The sequence below is a fragment of the Ranitomeya variabilis genome, chromosome 6, assembly GCF_051348905.1.
Source record: "Ranitomeya variabilis isolate aRanVar5 chromosome 6, aRanVar5.hap1, whole genome shotgun sequence".
NCBI lineage: Eukaryota > Metazoa > Chordata > Amphibia > Anura > Dendrobatidae > Ranitomeya > Ranitomeya variabilis.
In genome coordinates this window covers 147,847,607-147,872,577 of record NC_135237.1, presented here as the reverse complement: position 1 = coordinate 147,872,577, position 24,971 = coordinate 147,847,607, and the positions used below count along the sequence as shown (strand labels likewise).

The 24,971-nt window shown below is 44.7% G+C and overlaps 1 protein-coding gene across 1 annotated transcript in view; it reads right to left on the bottom strand.

Annotated features, from left to right (window-relative positions):
- KIF15 (kinesin family member 15) overlaps positions 1-24,971 on the bottom strand; it is a 169,351-nt gene that overhangs the window by 110,413 nt on the left and 33,967 nt on the right. The window contains exons 6-10 of the mRNA XM_077269093.1: positions 24,279-24,376; positions 23,863-24,042; positions 13,628-13,837; positions 11,099-11,224; positions 10,812-10,934 (exon numbers count right to left, since the gene is read on the bottom strand). Coding sequence (XP_077125208.1) covers positions 10,812-10,934; positions 11,099-11,224; positions 13,628-13,837; positions 23,863-24,042; positions 24,279-24,376 — 737 coding nt within the window. The remainder of the gene's footprint in view (positions 1-10,811; positions 10,935-11,098; positions 11,225-13,627; positions 13,838-23,862; positions 24,043-24,278; positions 24,377-24,971) is intronic.

Below are 24,971 nucleotides of genomic sequence, written 5' to 3'. Positions count from 1 at the left end.
TCCCCAGAGTATCGTCACGACCAAGAGACCCTAGATTCTCTCATAGACTCGTTAAGTCAGACGCTACAGTTAGAGGAGGAAACCCCGTCCAAGGCGGTTCATCCCGTGTCATTCGGGCGAACCACAAAGGCTCATAGATTTTTTCCTACGCATCCTCAATTTAAGGACATTGTCGATCTCCACAGGGTCCGTCCGGATAAACGCTTCTCAGGTCAGAAGGCTATGCAATTGAAGTATCCGTTTGCTCAGGACCTTGCTAAGGAGTGGTCTCAGTCACCCTCCGTGGACCCGCCAGTGTCGCGGCTAGCCACCAAGGCGGTTCTATCCTCCTCCGAGGGCGCGTCCATCAAGCATCCCACTGATAGACAAATTGACCAGATGGCTCGCTCGGCTTTTGAAGCTTCCTCGGCTTCCCTCTTCCCTTCTTTTGCCGCCACATGGGTTGCAAAAACCATGACCCATTGGGCTGAGTCTTTAGCCTCTACAGCTCTACACGCCGACTTACCCCCCGAGGTTTCACACCTGGCCACTCAGATTGCCAGAGCGGGGGACTTTGTAGTTTCCGCATCCTTAGACGCGGCCAATTGTGCCTCACAGGCAGCGGCCAATGCTGTCACGATCCGCAGATCCCTTTGGCTCAGGGACTGGAAAGCGGACTCAGGATCCAAAAAATCTCTCACGTCCCTTCCATACCAGGGCGAACGCCTTTTTGGGGACAAACTAGATAAAATTATCGCAGACTCCACAGGGGGAAAGAGCAAATTCCTTCCCCAGCAACGGACCTTTCGCCCCTTTCGCAACCAACAGGGCCGAGGCCGATATTTCCGTTTCGGCTCCAATTGGTCCAATTCTCCCTCCGCGCCACCCGGCGCCGGGAGAGGTCAGCGCAAGGACAGAACCTCCCAGCCATCTTACAAACCTTCTCCCTCTTGGAGAGGCAGACCCAGACAACAGGGGTCCAGGGGGCCCAGACCTAACAGGTCTCCACCTCAATGACTCTTGGCAGACGCCAAAGGACACCGACAGAGTTGGCGGCCGCCTACTCTTCTTTCGGGACGCGTGGCTCTCGGTAGTTCCCGACCGATGGGTCCGCGAACTGGTATCCTTCGGTTACAAGATAGAGTTTGTCTCTCTTCCCCCATCTCGTTTCTTCCAGTCCCCTCCTCCCAGAGCAAGGGTCCGTCAGTATTTTCAGGCCATAAGATCGCTATGGGAAGACGGGGTCATCATCCCGGTACCTCAGAACGAGAGGTACCAAGGTTTCTATTCCAATCTCTTCATTGTACCAAAGAAGGACGGCTCAGTACGTCCAATATTGGACCTCAAGCTCCTCAACAAGTACGTCCGTGTACGTCAATTCCGTATGGAGTCCCTCCGCTCGGTAATTGCCTCTCTGGAAGAGGGCGAGTTCCTTGCATCTCTAGATGTTCAAGACGCTTACTTGCACATTCCCATCCTACCGTCTCATCAGCGCTTCCTCCGCTTCGCGGTCCAGGGGCACCATTTTCAGTTTGTCGCCCTACCTTTCGGGCTGGCCACTGCTCCTCGGGTGTTCACCAAGGTCATGGCAGCTGCCGTGGCCATTCTACATGCTCGAGGCATAGTGGTGTTGCCCTACTTGGACGACATCCTCATAAAAGGCCCCTCTTTCCGGTCCTGTTCAGAAGCGGTAGACGTCACTATAAATACCTTTTTGCGCCTGGGCTGGAAAATCAATTTCAAAAAATCTTCCCCAGTCCCGGCCCAAACCATATCCTACCTGGGAATGATCTTAGACTCCTCTCAGGGTCTAGTACTTTTGCCTCCGGAAAAGGTATCCACTCTTCAGAGAGAAGTCCGGAAGCTTACTCAACCTCGCTCTCACTCCCTACGCTTCTCCATGAGGGTACTCGGCAGGATGGTGGCGGCAATGGAGGCAGTGCCCTTTGCGGTTTTTCACCTCCGTCCCTTACAACATGCCATTCTGGCAGTATGGGACAGGAATCCCGCCTCGCTCGACCGCTGTCTCCTTCTCTCTCGCCCAGACAGTCCCTCAGGTGGTGGACCAAGAGGTCCTCCCTGACTCGGGGGAAGTCTTTCCTTCCGGTGCACTGGCTGGTTGTCACAACGGACGCCAGTCTCTTCGGTTGGGGTGCAGTGTTCCAGCGTCACTCGACTCAGGGTCGCTGGTCTCCGCAGGAGTCCCAGCTGCCCATCAATATCCTAGAGATTCGGGCAATCAGACTGGCTCTCCATTTTCAGCCGTTCCTCTCCGGCCGTGCGGTCAGAGTCCAGTCCGACAACGCCACTGCGGTAGCCTACATCAACCGCCAAGGGGGCACTCGCAGCAAGGCGGCCATGGTCGAGGTGACGCTAATTCTCCGCTGGGCCGAGACACATCATTCCATACTCTCAGCAGTTTTTATCCCAGGCGTGGAAAACTGGGAAGCGGACTTTCTCAGTCGCCACAGCCTCGATCCCGGAGAGTGGTCTCTCCATCCCGCAATCTTTCACCAGATATGCTCTCGATGGGGGACCCCGGACATGGACCTAATGGCATCTCGCCTCAATTGCCAGGTTCCCGTCTTCATGGCCAGGTCTCACGACCCCTCAGCCTTCGGAGCCGACGCTCTCGTCCTCTCATGGCAGGGTTTCAGACTCCCATACATCTTTCCCCCAATTCCTCTTCTGACAAAGGTGATCAGGAAGATCAAGGCAGAACGGATCCCAGTACTTCTCATCGCTCCGGACTGGCCGCGCAGGACATGGTATGCCGAGATGGTTCAACTGGTCTCAGACGTACCTTGGAGGCTGCCGAGTCGCGCAGACCTCCTGTCTCAAGGGCCCATTTACCACCCGAACTCAGAGGCCCTGTGTTTAACGGTGTGGCCGTTGAGTCCTGGGTACTGAGGCAGAAGGGGTTGCCCCAGACGGTGATATCTACCATGCTCCGCGCACGCAAGCCTTCTTCTATGCGCATCTACCACCGCGCCTGGAAGGTATACTTCGCCTGGTGCAGGAAGCGGGGACGTTTCCCCCTCCGTTTTTCTATCCCTCACATTTTGGAATTCCTCCAATCAGGCGTAGACTTGGGTCTTGCTCTCAGCTCTCTTAAGGGCCAAATTTCTGCTCTCTCGGTTCTTTTTCAGAGAAAGATTGCAAACAGATTGCAGGTCAGGACCTTCATCCAGGGTGTTTCTCATATGGCTCCGCCTTACAAGATGCCCTTGGAACCATGGGACCTGAAGCTAGTTCTCCGTGCTCTTCAAGAGCCCCCCTTTGAGCCCTTGCATGAAGTGTCTTTGCTGTTCTTGTCTTGGAAGATTGCCTTCCTCGTGGCTGTCACGTCTATTAGACGTGTCTCTGAGCTGGCAGCTCTGTCGTGCCGACCTCCTTTCCTCGTGTTCCACCAGGACAAGGTGGTTCTGCGGACATGTCCGACTTTTCTTCCGAAGGTCGTTTCCTCCTTCCATCTTAATGAGGAGATTGTCCTTCCCTCACTGTGCCCTGCTCCTTCCCACCGCACGGAAAGGGCGCTCCACACTCTGGACTTAGTGAGGGGTCTTAGACGTTACGTCTCCAGAACTGCGTCTCTCCGTAGGTCAGACGCCTTGTTCGTTCTTCCGCAGGGGCCACGGAAGGGACTACCTGCTTCCAAGGCCTCCATTGCCAAGTGGATTCGTCCCGCCATCCAAGAGTCCTACCGTGTCAAGGGTCACGCCGCACCTCCGGGGATCAAGGCTCATTCTACCCGGTCAGTCGGCGCGTCCTGGGCCATCCGGCACCAGGCATCGGCAGCGCAGGTCTGCAAGGCTGCTACATGGTCCAGCCTGCATACATTCACGAAGCACTACCATGTGCACTCTCAGGCCTCGGCAGACGCGTCCGTCGGTAGGCGAATCCTACAAGCGGCAGTGTCTCATCTGTAGCTCGTAGGCACGCACAGCATTTATGACTTCTTGTTGGCCCACCCAGGGACTGCTTTGGGACGTCCCATTCGTCCTGTGTCCCCCAATGATACGTAGGAGAAAAGGAGATTTTTGTGTACTCACCGTAAAATCTTTTTCTCCGAGTCATCATTGGGGGACACAGCACCCTCCCTGTTAGCCTAGTTGGCTCAATTGTTCTTTTCAGTCTGTGTTTTGACTATGACATGTTTTCTGTTTGTTAACTGGCTTACTCCTACTGCTTTGTTACCGAACTGGCTCTGGATTGTCCAGCCTGTGGGTGTATACTGCAGGGGAGGAGTTAATCTTTTGTGTGTGTTTAACTTAGTGTCCTCCTGGTGGTGGCAGCAGCATAACACCCATTCGTCCTGTGTCCCCCAATGATGACTCGGAGAAAAAGATTTTACGGTGAGTACACAAAAATCTCCTTTTTTACCAATAAAATGGGTTTTTTTAGCCTCAAGATTTTAAATTTTTATAAAGGGCTAATAAGAAAAATGTACGTCACAGTTTGTTGTGCAATTCCTCCTGAGTGCGCCAATATGCTACATGTTATTGGGAAATACTTTTAGGGAAGAAGCGCCATATTATTGTGCAGATTTTGCGGTTATGGTTTGCGGGTGTCATGTTACATTCGCAGAGCCCCTAAGGTGCCAGAACAGCAGAGCCCCAATAAGTGACCACAATTTACAAACTACACTACTCAATGAACTCCGCTAAGGTGCAAGGATCCTATTTAAACCACAGGTGTGTCATTTTTACCACAAATTCTGAGCCCCACATTTTACATTTTCACACAGGAAAATGGGTAAAAATGGCACCAAATTTGTCACACAACTTCTGCTGAACATGGCAATACTGCATATGTGGCTGTTCAGTAGAGACTCGCGAGAGAAGCAGCGCCATTTGACTCTTAGAGAACAAATGATATAATAGTTTGCAGACTCCATACACAGAAGTGTCAGAAGAGTAGAATTCACCCTCAAATGAAGCCCGTTTTAGAAAATACACCCCTGTTGGAATTTATCTACAGGTGTAGTAACGACTTGGACTCCACGGGTATTTTCCAGAAACAATGGACATTGCCGAGTGAAAACTGCAATCTGACAATGTAGCGCCTATTACAATGTAGTGTCCATACATTGTGCCTAGCTCATGCTTCTGGAAACAAGCACCCCATAAGATAGGCGGGCTCTCATCACTACGGAAATGCCAAACACGTGGTCATATGTGGTTCTGGCACACTGCAGAATTTGGATTTGGGAGCGCAGAGTTGAAGCTTTTACTGGGAACATAACGCTCTTTGTATGACCTTTCTTTCTTAGAGTAAATTAAATTGTCAGGGTGCAATTAGGTCCCATTTGGCGCCTGCCCTTCAAAGACACTAGGAGGTGTGACATGTTTTCAATTTGTGTGTTCTCTACTAAGACGCAAAAGCACAAAAAGAGGATTCAAAGATCCTCCAAAAACTAGAAAATACAGCAAAACAAGGCAGAGATGCTTACCTGCCTAGGCCTCCAAACAAATGCACTATCAGGATGCAGTGGACCCATGTGGTTATGATAGAAAAAACAGAGGTGCAGCATAACCGATGAGGCAGCCACTCACAACCTGCCAAACTAATGGAGGGGGTGGCTGCTTGGCACATTGCTGCACATAAGACTTGTATGTATTTTAACAACACTGCTGAGCAGGCACCATCTACAAATATTTACCATTTAAGGGGATCACCAACTGCATACCAAACAACAATGGAACAAAATAGAGCAAAGTGTATGCATGAGAAATGGGATCACCACAACAGTTTAAAATTTATACAAAAAACATCTTTATTTTAGGAAACAAACACAACAACATAAAAACATTTAAAACCCCCAAAATATGACCTGGGGTAAAGGGTCCATATAGATACCAGATAAATGCTATAATATTGCACACAACATTAAACAGCCTATGCACATTAATGTACAGGTAACCAAACCACTATTCCCAGCATATGGGCGTTATATAATACAGTATAATATTACACATCAAGTTATACACTCTTAAATAGAGGTTAACACTCCATACCATACCCCATATATGAGGAACTAGCAAGCATATTGACCTTGAGGAAGACGCCGCAGGAGTCGATACGCATGGGTCTCAGCAAACAGAACAGCCTGATTGAAATCCACTAAACCCACCACCCCGGGAACCTTGTACAGCCTGCCTGCTAGGTAGGGTAAGACTTAGGTCAGTGCACAGCAGGGTCTAGGGATCTGCTTGGTGTCTAGTATATTTTGTATTCCATTCACCATTTTCCTTGCTAGTTCCTCATATATGGGGTATGGTATGGAGTGTTAACCTCTATTTAAGAGTGTATAACTTGATGTGTAATATTATACTGTATTATATAACGCCCATATGCTGGGAATAGTGGTTTGGTTATCTGTACATTAATGTGCATAGGCTGTTTAATGTTGTGTGCAATATTATAGCATTTATCTGGTATCTATATGGACCCTTTACCCCAGGTCATATTTTGGGGGTTTTAAATGTTATGTTGTTGTGTTTGTTTGTTTCCTAAAATAAAGATGTTTTTGGTATAAAATTTTAAATTGTTGTGGTGATCCCATTTCTCATGCATACACTTTGCTCTATTTTGTTCCACATAAGACTTGTATGTGGCGCTGTTCACACTATGGAGATGCAAAGCATCCTGGCAGGCCCAGTAGTGACACCCTTCTATTAGATCAGGCGGGCCTGCCCAGCGCTATCCAAATGCATCCCATGTGAACAGACACCACAGTTTACAAGACAAAAATGGGCCCAACTGCACCCTGGAAAAAAGTGCAAAAAACACATGAAAAAAAAAAAAAAAAAAAAACTAAGACCCCTGGGGTCCAGACTAGAAAACGGTCTTTTCTCAGCTGAATGTGTGTGTGTGTGTGTATGTATGTATGTATGTATGTATGTATGTATGTATGTATGTATGTATGTCCGGGATTGGCATCTGAACCGTAGCAGCTACAGCCACAAAATTTTGCACAGTCACACGTCTGGACCCCGAGAGCGTCATAGGCTATGTTGTGAGGTGAAATTTTAACCCCGCGCTTTCCAATTCACCAAACAATTTTGCCCCTATCTACATAATGGGGAAAAAGTGAAAGGAAAAGTGTTGGAGGCGTCGCAGCTACAGGCACAAAATTTTGCACAGTCACACGTCTGGACCCTGAGAGCGTCAAAGCTATATTGTGAGGTGAAATTTTAACCCCGCGCTTTCCAAGTCACCAAACAATTTTGCCCCTATCTACATAATGGGGAAAAAATGAAAGGAAAAGTGTTGGAGGCAAATTAACAGCTGCCAGATGTGAACAAGGGGGACTTAAAGAATGACAGCGATGGCACCAAAGAGTATATACTGTACAGTTGCTAAGGTGGGGCCCCAACATGGGATAATCACACCACCACGGGGATATGAACACACACACAAAATGCGCCACACACTACCACGTGCTCGAACACATATACCACCCTCAGTGCACATTTCACCACACATACACCAACCTCGCCACATAAAAGTAGAAACACAAAAGTCGCCGCTCAAAACTCGCCACGCGCAAAACTCTCCACATGCAAAACTCGCCACACGTGCAAAACTCGCCACACGCAAAACTTGCACACGCAGAAAAATTGCCACACGCAGAAAAATTGCCACATGCACAAAAGTTGCAACACATGCAAAAGTTGCCTCACACAAAACTTGCACATACTCAAAAGGCACCACACATAAAACTCGCCACGCGCAAAACTCGCCATGCGCAAAACTTGCTGCACACAACTTGCTACACTAACCTGTCACATGCAACTCGACACACAAAAAGTTGCTACACGCATGTCGCCACACAAAACTCATCTCACAAAAGTCCCTACATGCATGTCGCCACACGCAACTCAACACACACAACTTGACACACGAAACTCGCCCTAAAACACACACAAGTCTGGTATCCTTCAAAAATAAAAATCTGATTAATAAGCAGACAAACTACAAGAGCAACAAATGTACCATATAGGAATCCGGCAGCTGTCAGTCACATGACCAGTCTATTATGTGTATGTGTGAGCTAATATATACTGCCAGGGGGTGGGCTTACTGTTGGCTGGGGATTTATCAGGCTGCCATTTTAGCTTACAAATACTGAGGTAAAAATACTGACCAAATAACGTGTGAACGAGGGCTAATACAGGAGGAGATGGCATACAGCTATATACTATATACAGGAGATGACACACAGGTATATACTATTTACAGGGGAGATGACACACAGGTATATACTATATACAGGAGGAGATGACACACAGATATATACTATATACAGGAGAGATGACACACAGGTATATACTATATAGAGGAGGAGATGACATACAGGTACATACTACATACAGGAGGAGATGACATACAGGTATATACTATATACAGGAGGAGATGACACACAGGTATATACTATATACAGGAGCAGATTACCTACAGGTATATAGTATATACAGGAGGAGATGACACAGGTATATGCTATGTATAGGAGGAGATGACATACAGGTATATACTATATACAGGAGATGACACACAGATATATACTATATATAGGTGAGATGACACACAGGTATATACTATATACAGGAGATTACATACAGGTATATCTAATATATAAAGCTGAATGTGTGTATGTATGTATGTGTGTATGTCCGGGATTGGCATCTGTACCGTCGCAGCTACAGCCACAAAATTTTGCACAGTCACACGTCTGGACCCCGAGAGCGTCATAGGCTATGTTGTGAGGTGAAATTTTAACCCCGCGCGTTCCAATTCACCAAACAATTTTGCTCCTATCTACATAATGGGGAAAAAGTGAAGGGAAAAGTGTTGGAGGAAAATTGACAGCTGCCAGATGTGAACAATGAGGACTTAAAGAATGAGAGCGATGGCGACAAAGAGTATATACCGTACAGTTGCTAAGGTGGGGCCCCGACATGGGATACTCACCACACACGGGGATATGAACACAAACACAAAATGCGCCACACACTACCACGTGCTTGAACACATATACCACCCTCAGCACACATTTCACCACACACACACACCAACCTCGCCACATAAAAGTCGAAACACAAAAGTCACCACTCAAAACTCGCTACATGCAAAACTCGCCATATGCAAAACTAGGCTCACGCAAAACTCGCCACACGTGCAAAACTCACCTCATGGAAAACTCACCTCATGCAAAACTTGCACACACAGAAAAATTGCCACATGTACAAAAGTTGCACCACATGCAAAAGTTGCCTCACACAAAACTTGCACATACTCAAAATGCACCACACATAAAACTCGCCACGCGCAAAACTCGCCATGCACAAATCTTGCTGCACACAACTTACTACACTAACCTGTCACATGCAACTCAACACACAAAATGTTGCTACACGCATGTCGCCACACAAAACTCATCTCACAAAAGTCGCTACATGCATGTCGCCACACGCAACTCAACACACACAACTTGACACATAAAACTCGCCCTAAAACACACACAAGTCTGGTATTGTCCTTCAAAAATAAAAATCTGATTAATAAGCAAACTACAAGAGCAACAAATGTACCATATAGGAAATACGGCAGCTGTCAGTCACATGACCTGTCTATTATGTGTATGTGTGAGCTAATATATACTGCCAGGGGGGAGGGCTTCCTGTTGGCTGGGGATTTATCAGGCTGCCAATAGCAACCAATCACAGCTCAGCTTCTATTTTGCTACAGTTAATTAACCTGAGCTCTGATTGGTTAATATAGGCAACAAAGACATTCTCAGTATAACAAAGCTAATATATGTTGTGAAATGCTTCTATTTGCTTAGTTTTTGCCTTTTAATAATTACATTTCTATCTATTTGTTTTGTGGTTTTTGTGTGCAGAATAAATTTTTGTTAACACATTCTATTTTGCTAACAGCAGTCATTAACCCGGGCGAAGCCGGGTAGTACAGCTAGTATATATATATATATATATATATATATATATATATATATATATATATATATATATATATATATATATATATATATATATATATATATATATATATATATATATATATATATATATATATATATATATATATATATATATATATATATATATATATATATACACACACATATACACATACATACATATATACATATATATTTTTCACTACAGGCTTTAATGTGTGGCTGACCCAATGGCCACTTGGTAGGAATCTCTTCCATGCCATTGCTTTGCATGTTTGATCACTGCTACATAAAATAAAAAAATGCAATAACGAGTGATCAAAAGATCGCATCTACACCAACATGGCATCAACAAAAACGTCAGTTCGTCGCGCAAAAAATAAGCCCTCACTCAGCCCCAAGTCACGTAAAATAGAGCTACAGGTCTCAGAGTATGGCGTTTTGGTTTTTTTTCTTCCATGACATAAATGAAAAAAAAATAACCTAGACATGTTTGGTGTCTATGAACTCGTAATGGCCTGGAGAATCAGAATGGCAGGCTTAGCATTTAGTGAACATGGTGAAAAAAAAAAATTGTGGAATTGCACTTTTTTTTGCAATTTCACCGCACTTGGAATTTTTTTCCCGTTTTCCAGTACACGATATGCTAAAATCAATGGGGACATTCAAAAGTACAACTCGCCTTGCAAAAAAACGTGTCCTCACAGGGCCATTTTGACAGAAAAAAAAAAAAAAAAGTTATGGCTCCTGGAAAAGGGGAGCAAAAAATGAAAAAGAAAATGCCTCCGGTTATGAAGTACAATAATGAATAATAAATCAACATAAAATGCATCCATTGAACCACTGTTACCTTGTTTTTAATCAGCTTTGCCCTCTGTGCGAATTGAAGAGTTGATAAGGTTTCTCCAAAACTCTTGGATCCAGGGTGAATATTTGCAATAATAAAAGTTTTCGCATTGCCTCCAAGTGAATCCTATTCAATAAAATGAAAAGTGGATTAAAATATCTGCATAAAACAATTTTCAAAATTAAATATTGTTCAATATATTTAAAAAAGATTTACGCTGCTGACATCAAGCAGTAGAGCCTCCAAGCTAAATTTTACTTGATAACATGCACTGAACTGAGACTACATACCCGCAGCAAGAAAGTAAGCTTGGAGTCTCTGTAGCAGATATGCCTTTGTCTTCCATTAGCTACATCGCCCAAAGCAGTAATCACTTGTCCCAGGCAGCTCAGTGATCTGTTTATGCTCCCAGCTTCCTATACGAAACAAGGATAGAAATAGAAAATGTACCTTTCACATCAGCCCAATAACATTACTTTCTGTACGGCTAGTGATGAGAGAGCATGCTTGGGTGCTAACCGAATGTCTTCAGCGTGCTCGAAATATATGAGTCCCCGCAGCTGTAAGCAGACAATCCCTGCATGTGTTGCGGCAGTCTAACAGCTGCAAGACATGCAGCCGCAGGGACTAGAACATATTATTCGAGCACGCCCAAGACACTGCTAGCACCTGAGCATGCTCGGAGAACACCTGTGACAAAGTCACTTGTAAGATGCTGGAGGGGAGATATCATTTGCTGCGGTTAATGGCTTAAGTGATGTAAAACCCAGAAGTTTTCCTCCAGCACATTAGGTGCTGCGAGGGGTTAACCACCAATTTGTTTAAAGGGTTGGGTTTTTTGTGGACAACCATAGAGCGGCTGGGAGGCTGTCCACCCCAGGGTGTGGTCTGGGGCTTACATAGTCGGCTTCCAGAGGCAGTCAGTATTGGGTAGGCCTGTAGAGTGGAGCTTCAGTGCTTTGTGTCCTGTGAAGGAAAGCTGAATCTTTGGATGCCGATTTCTCCTGATCGGGCGGATTTCCCGCAGATGTATGGACTGTGTTATACCATTTTGCTTTGCTTTCCTGTTATGCCCTTAGGGCGGTGTTTATTTTTACCTCACCGTGGTTTATGCCGCATGTATATAATAAACCCGTGAAGGACTGAAAAGAGACAGTGTTCCTGTGCCTACCTCGGTGTCAGCTGAGTGAGTCGCTCTATCATACACCTTATCCGAGCACGTTTGCTCATCATTACTTACAGCATAAAATGCGATGCCATCGCCACTTAAGGTCTGACCGCATGAGAACTAATGGTGTGACACTCCTGCATGGTGGGCTATACAGTTGCTGCAGCAATCGTACCTCACCTGGACTGTACCGTGGATGGGAATAATTAACTAGAAGATTCAGATTGTTTTATCTGTGCTTGCTTTACAATTTGTAACCCTTATCACTTCTGCTTTGGACGGTTAGTGGGGTCGGTGACATTGCGTCTACAGACATCCGCTGACTGGCATGGGCAAGGTACAGATCAGTTTCCTATTAGAATAGGCCAGGCCCTCGATACCAGTTGCTCCCGTATGCATATTTGTAGACGTGATGTCATCAGTGTCACTCACCCTCCCAATGCGGTAGTAAGAGGGATCGAGTCACCCCTTCAAATCAGTTAGGGGCATTTTTACTTTTTTTTTGCCTTGTATATAAAAAACAAACAAAAAGAAAACCACAAGAAAACCATCCACAAAACACCATTCATCGCTTGCGGTTCACGTGATCGCACATTTGTCGGTGAGTCGCTGAAAACTGCAGTGGGCAGTGAGATGCAGATTAGCCCTGGATCTCTGCTGCATATTATGTGGCAAATGTCAGACTTCGCTGGCATAAAAATTTTCCAGGTTAAAGTACCCAAAAGGGAAATTAAGTCACAGGCCAATATTACATCAATCCATACAGTTTCAACACTTTTTTCTTTGGAAAATATGACGCCATTAATGTCAAGGGGACTTGGCTCTGACAAATAAGAAAACATTGCATAAAAGTTTTCTAATCTCATGCAAATTACGTGTCTCTCATATTAATGTGACAAAGTGTATGTCACGGGTGTGTCAGGTGTGACAGACAGCCATCCTGGATCCGGCTGTAAGTCTTTGCGATTAGCTCTACAAGCACGTTCTTGATTTTTCCACCTTTATTATGGAGTGATTTCCTTCTCCCTCTAGGATCCAAGTTACCTCCACCTTCTGCTGCTAATTAACATCCTTGCTGAAGATTTAAATACCTGTGGTCGCTGTGTTAGCTCAAATTCACTTTGTCTGGTTGGAAGTACTAGCAGTCGGCTAGCGTCTTCTTTGAGGATTGCTGGTGTGATATCTTGATGGTCTTATCAAGCTATTGCATCCCCTCGTTCAGCCATCCTCTCTGTCTTTAGTTGTAGTGGGGGCTGACTAGCATTTACCCCATCCCCTCCCTACCCTGCTCGGCGAACCTATTTAGGAACAATTAGGGCAGACAGTGTTTTAGATCTGCCTAGAGGTCTCCACTCCCCCCTTCCCTAGTGTTTGGGCTTCCCCTCCCCTACCCGTTGTTATGCACCTTGCTTCTACCTCACTCAGCATGACAGTGTATGACTGATAAGGATAAAGGACCATCCCCCCATTAAATACTATGGTAAAACGATGGACTGATATACTACCTCAGCGATGGGAAAAAACAGCGAGTCCACAATGCTCATAACTTACTGCAGCCACTTGCCCATAACTTTCTTTTCTTTTTTTTGTTTTTTTATATACACACACATCAAGTTGTTCTAGTAAATAAAAATAAAAAATGGACGCCAACCTTAAGTCTGACTCCATCTGTATGTGTGTCTTTTTGCCTCTCCGATCCTGCAAGATCTACAAGATTGAGTTGCGAAGATCTAATGTTAACAATCTCATTAATTTTTTCCATTGATTCAATGGTAACTGTGAATACAGCATGTGATCGTGAGGACTCCCGGTTCATTGAAGTTGAAGCCACTCGTCTGTTTCGCCACCCAGTAGAAAGTACCTAACAATATATTTAAAAAAATATTAAAAATCACCCGTTGTAAAATTAGTACATAGTAAAAAGATTACCTTGTGTGACGTGAAGAACATCAGAGGTTGCAGCCAAAAACCAACTACAGAATCCAAGTGGGGAGATAAAGGGAGGGCTTTCCCCCTATCACCCCATTGTGTCCCACCCCTGCAGCACAAAGGTGGGTTGCTCATCGACCGCCCCCCATGGTTTGCATCTTAGAAACCTTACTAGCTTCCAATCCCAAACTGCTTTATTATGCCCAGAAAATATCGGATTACGTACCGGTAATGCTCTTTTATAGAGCCCACGACAGCACCCACTGAGAGAGGGGATCCGCCCCTAGGAACAGGAAACCTACAGAGAGATAAAAGGGGCGGCTCCCCCTCGCTCCTCAGTTGTTTTACAGAGAATAAGGAGGAACCGCCGCCAGGTTTTTTAGTTAACAGGTTCAGGCATATATACATATTTACCAGTTCATATCATATTACTCTATTATATACATCTCCCTATTAAGGCACCACGTGCAACTAAATAAAGAAAAAAGGGAGGGATTTGAATGGGTGCTGTCGTGGGCTCTATAAAAGAGCATTACCGGTACGTAATCCGATATTTTCTATTCGCCACGACAGCACCCACTGAGAGATTTTCAGAGACTATATACTGGGTGGGTTAACTGAATCAAGAACCGAAACCCCAAAGGTTAGGTCAGAAGCAGCAGATAGATCTAATCTATAATGTCTATAGAAGGTGTTTGGTGAAGACCAAGTTGCAGCCTTACATATAAGATCTATCGGCACGTTCGCCCTTTCTGCCCAGGAGGTCGATACGGCTCTTGTGGAGTGTGCTCCCACCTGCATTGGAGGATCTCTTCCTCCAGCTTTATACGCCAGGACTATGGCATCTCTTATCCAGCGTGACAGCGTGTTCTTTGTAACTCTGGAACCCTTGGTTTTTCCCTGGAAAGATACAAAGAGAGCCCTACTCTTCCTCCAGTCCCTAGTCTTCTCTAAATAGGCTAGAATAGTTCTCTTAACATCTAGGGTATGAAGCCTGGCTTCTTCTGGAGTTGAGTGGTCTTTATAGAAGGTAGGTAACAAGATCTCCTGGGATCTATGAAAGCTAGTGGCTACCTTAGGAAGATAACAAGGGTCCGTTTTCAGAATTATTCTATCGGATGTCACGGATAGATAAGGAGGGTCAATTGATAAGGCATGGAGATCACTCACTCTTCTAGCGGATACCAGGGCTACTAACAGTATCGTTTTTAGCGAGATGTTCTTTATTGAGGCCGCGTCTAGAGGCTCAAACGGGCTTTGTGTCAAGGCATCTAGGACCAGAGATAGATCCCACTGAGGCACCTGTGGTATATGAATAGGTTTTGATCGTTCACATGCTGATATAAAACGCGAAACCCATCTATCTCCTGCCACATCATAACTAAAGAGTGCTCCCAGAGCTGAGACCTGGACTCTTAGGGTATTTACAGACAGTCCCAATTCAAGCCCTTTTTGTAAGAACTCCAATATTGAAATTATGGGTACCTCAGCGGAAAGTTGTGTAGTATGAAATTGAAGGAATTTTCTCCAAACCCTGATATAGATTTGGGTAGTAGACGGCTTCCTACTCTTCATAAGAGTATCTATAAGCCCACTGGAAAAACCCCTTAAAGTTAGTAAGTGCCTCTCAAATTCCATACAGTCAGATTCATGCCTTTTACCCGAGGATGGAAAAATGGTCCCTGAGACAACAGGTCCTTGGACTGAGGCAGGATCCAAGGGTCTGTAGTTGACATCGCCCTGAGCCATGAGAACCATGGCCTTTTGGGCCAGAATGGGGCCACCAACAGGACTCTTGCTCCCTCCTCCCTTATTTTTCTGATTACTATAGGTAATAGGTTCCATGGAGGGAATGCATAGGCCAGGTCGAATGTCCATGGCACCTGAAGGGCATCGAATATGTCGGGTTTGTCCAGTCTGCAAAGGGAGGCAAAAGTTTTGACCTGACGGTTGGACCTTGTTGCGAACAGGTCTATTTGAGGTACTCCCCATCGGTCTGTTATTAATTTGAAAATCTTTCTGCTGAGCATCCATTCCCCTTGATGAAGGGTATGGCGACTGAGGAAATCTGCCCGAACATTGTCTATGCCTCTGATGTGCACCGCTGATAAGGACAACAGATGACTTTCCGCTAAGGTCATGATGTCCGATGAGATTTTCATAAGATTCTCTGACCGTGTACCTCCTTGATGGTTCAAATAGGCTACTGCCGAGGTGTTGTCCGAGAGGACCCTTGTGTGAGAGCCTCGTAGTTGGGGAAGAAAGCGGAGTAGGGAGTAATATATGGCTCTTAATTCTTTTACATTAGAGGAATTAGTCAGTTCTGATCTGGACCAAAGGCCCTGAACCACCTGATCTTTAAAATGTGCTCCCCAGCCTTCCGGACTAGCATCCGTGGTTACTATGGTAGTAGGGGTGATGACCCAAGGTACCCCCTCTGATAGATTTCCCCAATCTAACCACCATGTAAGGGAGTGTACTACCTCTGATGATAAATAAATTGTTCGGTCCAAATGTCCTTTTTTAATGTCCTCCTGCAATATAAATTTCTGGAGCTGCCTGGTATGGAATTGCGCCCATTTAACCGCAGGGATACAAGATGACAATGAACCTAGTAATGACATGGCATTTCTAAGAGACATGCTACGTCTTTTGATTGCCAGGCTTACTTTGCCAACAATAGAAGACTTCTTATCATCAGGTAACCGACAAATTTGGTCCACTGAATCCAGAAGGAGTCCTAGGAATCTCTGACAAGTGACAGGTTGGAGTCTGGATTTTTCCCAGTTGACAATCCAGCCTAGCGTTTGTAAGGAAAACGCCACCTCCTCCAACCTTTGTTTACACTGTAAGGAGTTTTTTCCCACAATTAGTAGGTCATCCAGATATGGAATGACCAGAGTGTCTTTTAATCGCAGAAAAGACATTACCTCCAATAGCAATTTAGTAAAGACCCTAGGGGCCATGGATAGGCCAAAGGGCATTGCTCTATATTGTAAATGGCGAATTTGCCCGTCTATAATTACTGCTACCCGAAGGAACTGCTGGTGTGACTGGTGTATAGGAAGATGGTAATACGCATCTTTAAGATCCAGTACTACCATGTAACAGTTTGGGAACAGATTTTTAATGGCTGACCGAACAGATTCCATTTTAAATGTTGTGGGTTTTATGAACGTGTTCAGTTTTCTCAGATTAAATATAGTTCTATAGGATCCGTCAGGTTTAGTAATCAGAAACAAGGGGGAGTAGAACCCCATCCCTGTTTGAGATGACGGAACGTCTATCAAAACCCGTTTGGCAAGAAGGGACTTAATTTCTATCTCCAGAGCTTCTTGTTGTAGTCTGGACTTTAGGGAGGTGAGCAAGAAGGAATCCGGAGGTTTTCGAATAAAGTCTAGGGTGAGGCCTGAGGATATTAATTTTAAGGCCCATGGATTAACAGTTATTTCATTCCATTGATTTATAAATCCTAGAAGTCTACCGCCCACTGGTGGAATAGGGTTCCCGGAATTTCTCAGCTGGTTTGAAGGGACGTTTATTAAACAAATTGCCCTTTTGCCTGAACTCTTTGTTCCTCCATTCTTTAAAGCCTCCCTTTCTGCCAAATGATGGCTTCCTGAATGCCCTTCTGTAAGAAGGAACAAATGGATTAGGGAAGCCCTTCTTCCGCTCACCCGCTTTAGTGAGAATTTCATCCAACACACTTCCAAAGAGGTACTCACCCTGACAGGGTATGGCACATAATTTGGATCTAGACTGGGCATCACCCTTCCAGTTTTTTAGCCATAAAGCTCGGCGAGCAGTATTGGAGAGGCTAGCTGTTCTGGCCGCCAGGCGGAGAGAGTCCACGGAGGCATCGGATATAAATGCTGCAGCACCTTTTATCAAGGGAATTGACGCCCGTAACTTCTCTCTAGAAACCCCGTTTCTGATATTTTGGTCCAGCTGCTCCAACCAAACCAGCATAGACCTACTGGTACATGTGGCTGAGATTGCTGGCTTGAAGGCAGTAACACAGGCCTCCCATGATTTTTTAAGGAGTGCATCCGATTTTCTGTCCATGGGATCGGACAAGGAACCTGCGTCCTCTACGGGTAAGGTGGAACGGCGAGATGTAGATGCTACTGCCGCATCGACTTTCGGTACTTTAGCCCAGGAATCCATATCCTCGTCATCAAAGGGGTAGCGTCTCTTGCAGGGTATTGGCACAAACCCCTTTTGCCCTTTACCCCATTCTTTTTTAACGAGGTCTTTTATGGCCTGATTTACAGGAAATACCTGGCCCTTCCTCTGAGAAAGACCAGCGAACATAAGTTCCTGTGGCGTTTGGGGTTCTTTTGACTCAGCCAACCCCATCGTACTTCTTACTGACTTTATTAAACTGTTGACACCGTCAGTAGGAAAACAGACATAGTTCTGTTCCCCTGATGATTCAGATGATTGAGACACATCCGAATCCACCTCCCCACTCTCTGCTGACGTGTCAGCTTTAGGTGAGGACTTTCTCCTACTCCTTTTTTCCACATTAACAGAGGGGCCCCCTCCTAACGACTGCAGCTCCTCACGAATTATAAGCCGTATGTCATTCATTTTAACCGACTCCTCCTGCTGCAAGGTATTATTTATACAGGCTTGACACAGCTTTTTAAGATAGGAGTCAGGCAGGGGCTCAGTACATATAGCACACTGTTTATGCTTTGTTTTCCCCGTCCTCTTTGCCTAAAAACATAAGCAGAGGAAATACTTATAAGCTCTCTTGAAGCTATATAACATTCACCCAGAAGCACATGTATCTACCGGTTGCTGGGTTTGCCTGGCCTGGGGTGTGGAACGGGACGATCTCCCTCCTGATTTCACAGTGGAATCACTCCTCTTAGAGTGTCCACCATCTTTAGTTCTGGCATCACTACTGGGAATCAGTAGGTCCTCCATAGGGCGCACAGAGACTTCCTCTTGGGACGACATGACAGCGCGCCGTCTGTCCCTGCTCATGTGCCTTTTATAGTGTAGGCTTTTCACACACACACACTTCCTCCCCCTTTTTTTTTTTTTTTTACCTGATACCTTGGTGCAGCGTCAGGGGGCATGGAGAAACCGCCAGAGGAAACCAATATGGCGGTTCCCCCGGAAATAGACTGCTGACCTCCTGGGGGCAGGGATCCACTTCCGGGATGCGGCTCTACTGCGCATGCGCCGGCGTCTCAGCCGGCCGGCTTTCAAAGCGCTACCTCTCCCACGTCACCGCCATACCTGAGGGACTGGGAAACAGCTGATGACCACTCCACACACTTCGGAGGGTATCGCCACCTGGGTCCGGAAACCTGCTTGCTTCAGGTAAGTCGATCAGCCCAGGCACACCGCATCACCGGCCATCCCTTACAACGATGTCCCAGCAGGGAGATCGTTGTCCACCGACTGTAACAGATGAGGGGGGAACCAACAGGAACGCCCGACTCTGTTTACTCACTCTGGAGCCCCTGTTGCTCAGCAGAGACGCACAGGCGGCATCCAGGCAAGTTTTCCTCTTGCAATTAGTTTCAGAGAGTCTTCTCTGTAGGTTCCCCTTTAGGAACAGGAAACCAACTGAGGAGCGAGGGGGAGCCGCCCCTTTTATCTCTCTGTAGGTTTCCTGTTCCTAGGGGCGGATCCCCTCTCTCAGTGGGTGCTGTCGTGGCGAATAGAAAAGAACAAATAATTGTAACAGTGTTGCTGTATTCACAACATTCTATCAGATCATTTAACACTGAAAATATAAAATAAATTTGATGCACTTGTGTATGGATCAACAAAAATGTCAACTTATCCTGAATAGAACAAGCGATCACGAAACTCAATGGGGAGAAATAAAAATATAACACTGTACAGTAAGAATACTTTTTTTTAAAAAAGTACGGTATTAATAGTTTTTTTTTATCAATTAAGATATAAAATGAATAAAAAAGGAGAAATTTAAATCACCCTTTTCCATCAACACAGCATCAATTCTTCTAGGTTTTTTTCCACAGTTTTTGAATTAACTCGTCACAGAGATTGTTCCACACATCTTCGAGAAATAACCGCAGATCTTCATATAGTCCCAGACAGAATAAATGACTGATAGCGTTCTGGGGAGACTATATCATCACTTCTAGGACTCCTTGCTCTTCTTTACGCTGAAGATAGTTCTTCATGATATTGGCTGTGTGTTTGTGTTTGTCCTGTGGCAGAACACATTTTCAGCCAATCGGATGCCTCCCTGATGGTATTACATCTACTATATAATTGTCTAAGGGTCACTTCCGTCTGTCTTTCTGTCTGTCGCGGATATTCATTGGTCGCGGCCTCTGTCTGTCATGGAAATCCAAGTCGCTTATTGGTCGTGGCAAAACGCCCACGACCAATCAGCGACGGCCATAGTCTGGCAGCAAAATGGCCGCTGCTTTACTGCCCTGCAGTCAGCGCTGAGCGCTCACACAGGGTTAATGCCAGCGTTAACGGACCGCGGTGTAATGCACTCCGTTAACGCAGCTATTAATCCTGTGACCAACTTTTTACTATTGATGCTGCGTATGCAGCATCAATAGTAAAAAGATCTAATGTTACAAATAATAATAATAATAAAAAAAAGTTATTCTCACCTTCCGACGTTGCACGCTGTCCTCGGCATTGCAAGCAGCAGGTTCCGGTGCCAAGGATGCTATGCGAGAAGGACCTGCCATGACGTCACGGTCATGTGACGTCATCACAGGTCCTGCGCTCATACCAACCCTGGGACCGGAAGCTGCCGTGTGCACCGCACACTGGCGCCAGGACTTCAAGGGGCCTTCGGAAGGTGAGTATATGTTTATTTTTTATTTTAAGTCTTTTTTAACCACGCATATAGTGCCCACATTGCTATATACTACGTGGGCTGTGTTACATACTGCGTGGGCTCTGTTATATACTACATCTCTGTGCTATTACTATGTAGCTGGGCAATATACAACGTGACTGTCCAATATACTACGTGGCTGCTCTGCTATATACTACATGGCTGACCAATATGCTACATACATGTGCAATACACTACGTGGCTATGTTATATACTACGTACGCTGTGTTACATACTACGTAGCTCTGTTATATACTTTGTAGCTATGTTATATACTACGTTGGTTGTGTTATATAATACGTCACTGTGCAATATAGTACGTAGCCTGTGCTATATACTACCTACATATTCTAGAATACCCGATATGTTAGAATCGGGCCACCATCTAGTGATGGATAAGCATCTGCCTTAATTTCTTATCATTTGGGGACAAGGAACCTCTGCCATGATTCTCTAATGCCTGCAGACACTCATGGTACCAGTCAAAATCACTTTACTGAATAGGCTTCTGTTACAGCCAAACTTCACTTTTTGTCTTATCAGTCGAGAGTACACACTGCCATTTTCTGCACCCCAGTTCCTATGTTTACATGCAAAGACGTTAAATGGCCTTGTTTACATGTCAAAAGCATGGTCTTTGGTTGCAAATCATCCACGAAGACCATTTATGGACAGACTTCTCTGTATAGTATGCGATGTAGCTTGGTCCTACTAGTTGCTGCCAGTTTTCAGCTGATGGCACTGCCAGACATCTCATTTAGAACGGAAGCAAGCATGATGTGCCTATTTCTTGGTGTCCTCAATGCTGAGAAATACAAGCAGATACTTGTCCATCATGCGAGACCATCAGAAAGGCTTCCGATTGGCTCCAAACTTATTCTGCAGTAAGCTAACGAATCCAAACGCACAGCCAGAGTAAAGAAGAACAAGGAACCCTGGAAATTATGATATAGCACCCACAACATCAAATCTGTGTGGAATGGTTAGTTCTGCAAGATGTTTGGAATAATCTCCCTGCCGAGTCTCTTCAAAAACTGGGCGTAAGTGTATGTAGAAAAAATGATGCTGAAGACAAAAGTTGGCAACACCAAATACTGATTTTACTATTTGATTTAGATTTTTTTGTTCACCTACTTTGCATTTTGTGAATTGATAAAAAAATCAACTACTTACACTTCTTACATTGCAGTATTTTTTCAACAGTTTTACACAGTACTATATACAGGTCCTTCTCAAAAAATTAGCATATAGTGTTAAATTTCATTATTTACCATAATGTAATGATTACAATTAAACTTTCATATATTATAGATTCATTATCCACCAACTGAAATTTGTCAGGTCTTTTATTGTTTTAATACTGATGATTTTGGCCTACAACTCCTGATAACCCAAAAAACCTGTCTCAATAAATTAGCATATTTCACCCGTCCAATCAAATAAAAGTGTTTTTTTAATAACAAACAAAAAAACCATCAAATAATAATGTTCAGTTATGCACTCAATACTTTGTCGGGAATCCTTTGGCAGAAATGACTGCTTCAATGCGGCGTGGCATGGAGGCAATCAGCCTGTGACACTGCTGAGATGTTATGGAGGCCCAGGATGCTTCAATAGCGGCCTTAAGCTCATCCAGAGTGTTGGGTCTTGCGTCTCTCAACTTTCTCTTCACAATATCCCACAGATTCTCTATGGGGTTCAGGTCAGGAGAGTTGGCTGGCCAATTGAGCACAGTAATACCATGGTCAGTAAACCATTTACCAGTGGTTTTGGCACTGTCAGCAGGTGCCAGGTCGTGCTGAAAAATGAAATCTTCATCTCCATAAAGCATTTCAGCCGATGGAAGCATGAAGTGCTCCAAAATCTCCTGATAGCTAGCTGCATTGACCCTGCCCTTGATGAAACACAGTGGAACAACACCAGCAGCTGACATGGCACCCCACACCATCACTGACTGTGGGTACTTGACACTGGACTTCAGGCATTTTGGCATTTCCTTCTCCCCAGTCTTCCTCCAGACTCTGGCACCTTGATTTCCGAATGACATGCAAAATTTGCTTTCATCAGAAAAAAGTACTTGGGACCATTTAGCAACAGTCCAGTGCTGCTTCTCTATAGCCCAGGTCAGGCGCTTCTGCCGCTGTTTATGGTTCAAAAGTGGCTTTACCTGGGGAATGCGGCACCTGTAGCCCATTTCCTGCACACGCCTTTCCACACCAGACTCAGTCCACTGCTTCCTCAGGTTCCCCAAGGTCTGGAATCGGTCCTTCTCCACAATCTTCCTCAGGGTCCGGTCACCTCTTCTCGTTGTACAGCGTTTTCTGCCACACTGTTTCCTTCCAACAGACTTACCATTGAGGTGCCTTGATACAGCACTCTGGGAACAGCCTAATTGTTGAGAAATTTCTTTCTGGGTCTTACCCTCTTGCTTGAGGGTGTCAATGATGGCCTTCTTGACATCTGTCAGGTCGCTAGTCTTACCCATGATGGGGGTTTTGAGTAATGAACCAGGCAGGGAGTTTTTAAAAGTCTCAGGTATCTTTTGCATGTGTTTAGAGTTAATTAGTTGATTCAGAAGATTAGGGTAATAGGTCATTTAGAGAACCTTTTCTTGATATGCTAATTTATTGAGACAGGTTTTTTGGGTTATCAGGAGTTGTAGGCCAAAATCATCAGTATTAAAACAATAAAAGACCTGACAAATTTCAGTTGGTGGATAATGAATCTATAATATATGAAAGTTTAATTGTAATCATTACATTATGGTAAATAATGAAATTTAACACTATATGCTAATTTTTTGAGAAGGACCTGTACAAATAATTTACGTGTTATTATGCAAAAGTAGTAAAAAGACTATATAAATATAGCATTGCCATAACCTTAGTTCAAACTAGAAATGTATAGCAGAGGTATAAGGGCATGTTCACAGACAGTTTAAAGTTGATTTTGGATCAATTACAAAATCCACATTTAGGCTAGGGTAATCTGCCATGTTAACTTACCACACAGCCTGAAAACATACTTCAACAATCTAACTGCTGGCTACATGTCTTGGTGTAATCTGTACAATGGGGGGGTTGGTATTTTTTGAATATACATACCTGATACGCTTCCGCTGCAGAAGTCACCACCTGTTCTATGGCTCCCACAACAAAGACCCCCTTCGTAATATGCTCCCTGAGACAGAGGCCGGCTGATGCAGAGTCCAGCAAGTCAAATATCTGCTCATTGTAGATTTCAATAAAGGAGCATTTACACAGAAAGCTTTTCCCATCACCGGACTGAGAAAAACATAAGGACACCATCATTGTTGTGTTTTACAGCATTTCTCATGCGTCATAGGCAAACATCTCACATTGCTATATAGTTATTATAAAAGATACAGGGACCATGCCACGGACCACAACTGAGTGAAATAATGTCACATTACCACACTTTAACTGCGTATTATTACCATAGGAGGTTATGTCATATCAGGACATTACTAAGATCAAAATGGATACAAAAGTATACATGCCTTTTCAGTTTCCCGATTTATTAGAAAAAATAAATATTCAAAACTCCGAGGAATCACCCCTCTGAGGTTATGAGTAAAGTTGTCTGAGTCAGATGGTCCTAAAAGAGAGAAACTTACATTTACCTTATAAAAATATAACCACAAGTAGCAGTGCTGAGGTGTGGTGGACTCCTGGTTCTTTTCTTCCATCTGGGTAAACACTAGTTTATTAGGCATTTTAGCGGTTAATTGTTAGGCAATGACGTTTTCTATACTGCTCACAGACCGGTGTATACGGCTTACTTAACCTTGGGATTTACATTTTTATACACACTGGTTCTGTGTGCAATATTAAGGTTATTTTATATGTCTCTTTCTGTACATTTGACGCCAAATTATTTGCCTTGCTGCTTTATTTAATATACCTATTTCCCATTTGTGTATTATATTGTCACACTAAGGGTACCGTCACACAGTGCCATTTTGATCGCTACGACGGCACGATCCGTGACGTCGCAGCGATCGTATGATTATCGCTCCAGCGTCGTAGACTGCGGTCACACTTTGCAATCACGGCGCTGGAGCGATGCCGAAGTCCCCGGGTAACCAGGGTAAACTTTGGGTTATTAAGCGCAGGGCCGCGCTTAGTAACCCGATGTTTACCCTGGTTACCAGCGTAAACGTAAAAAAAACAAACCGTACATACTCACATTC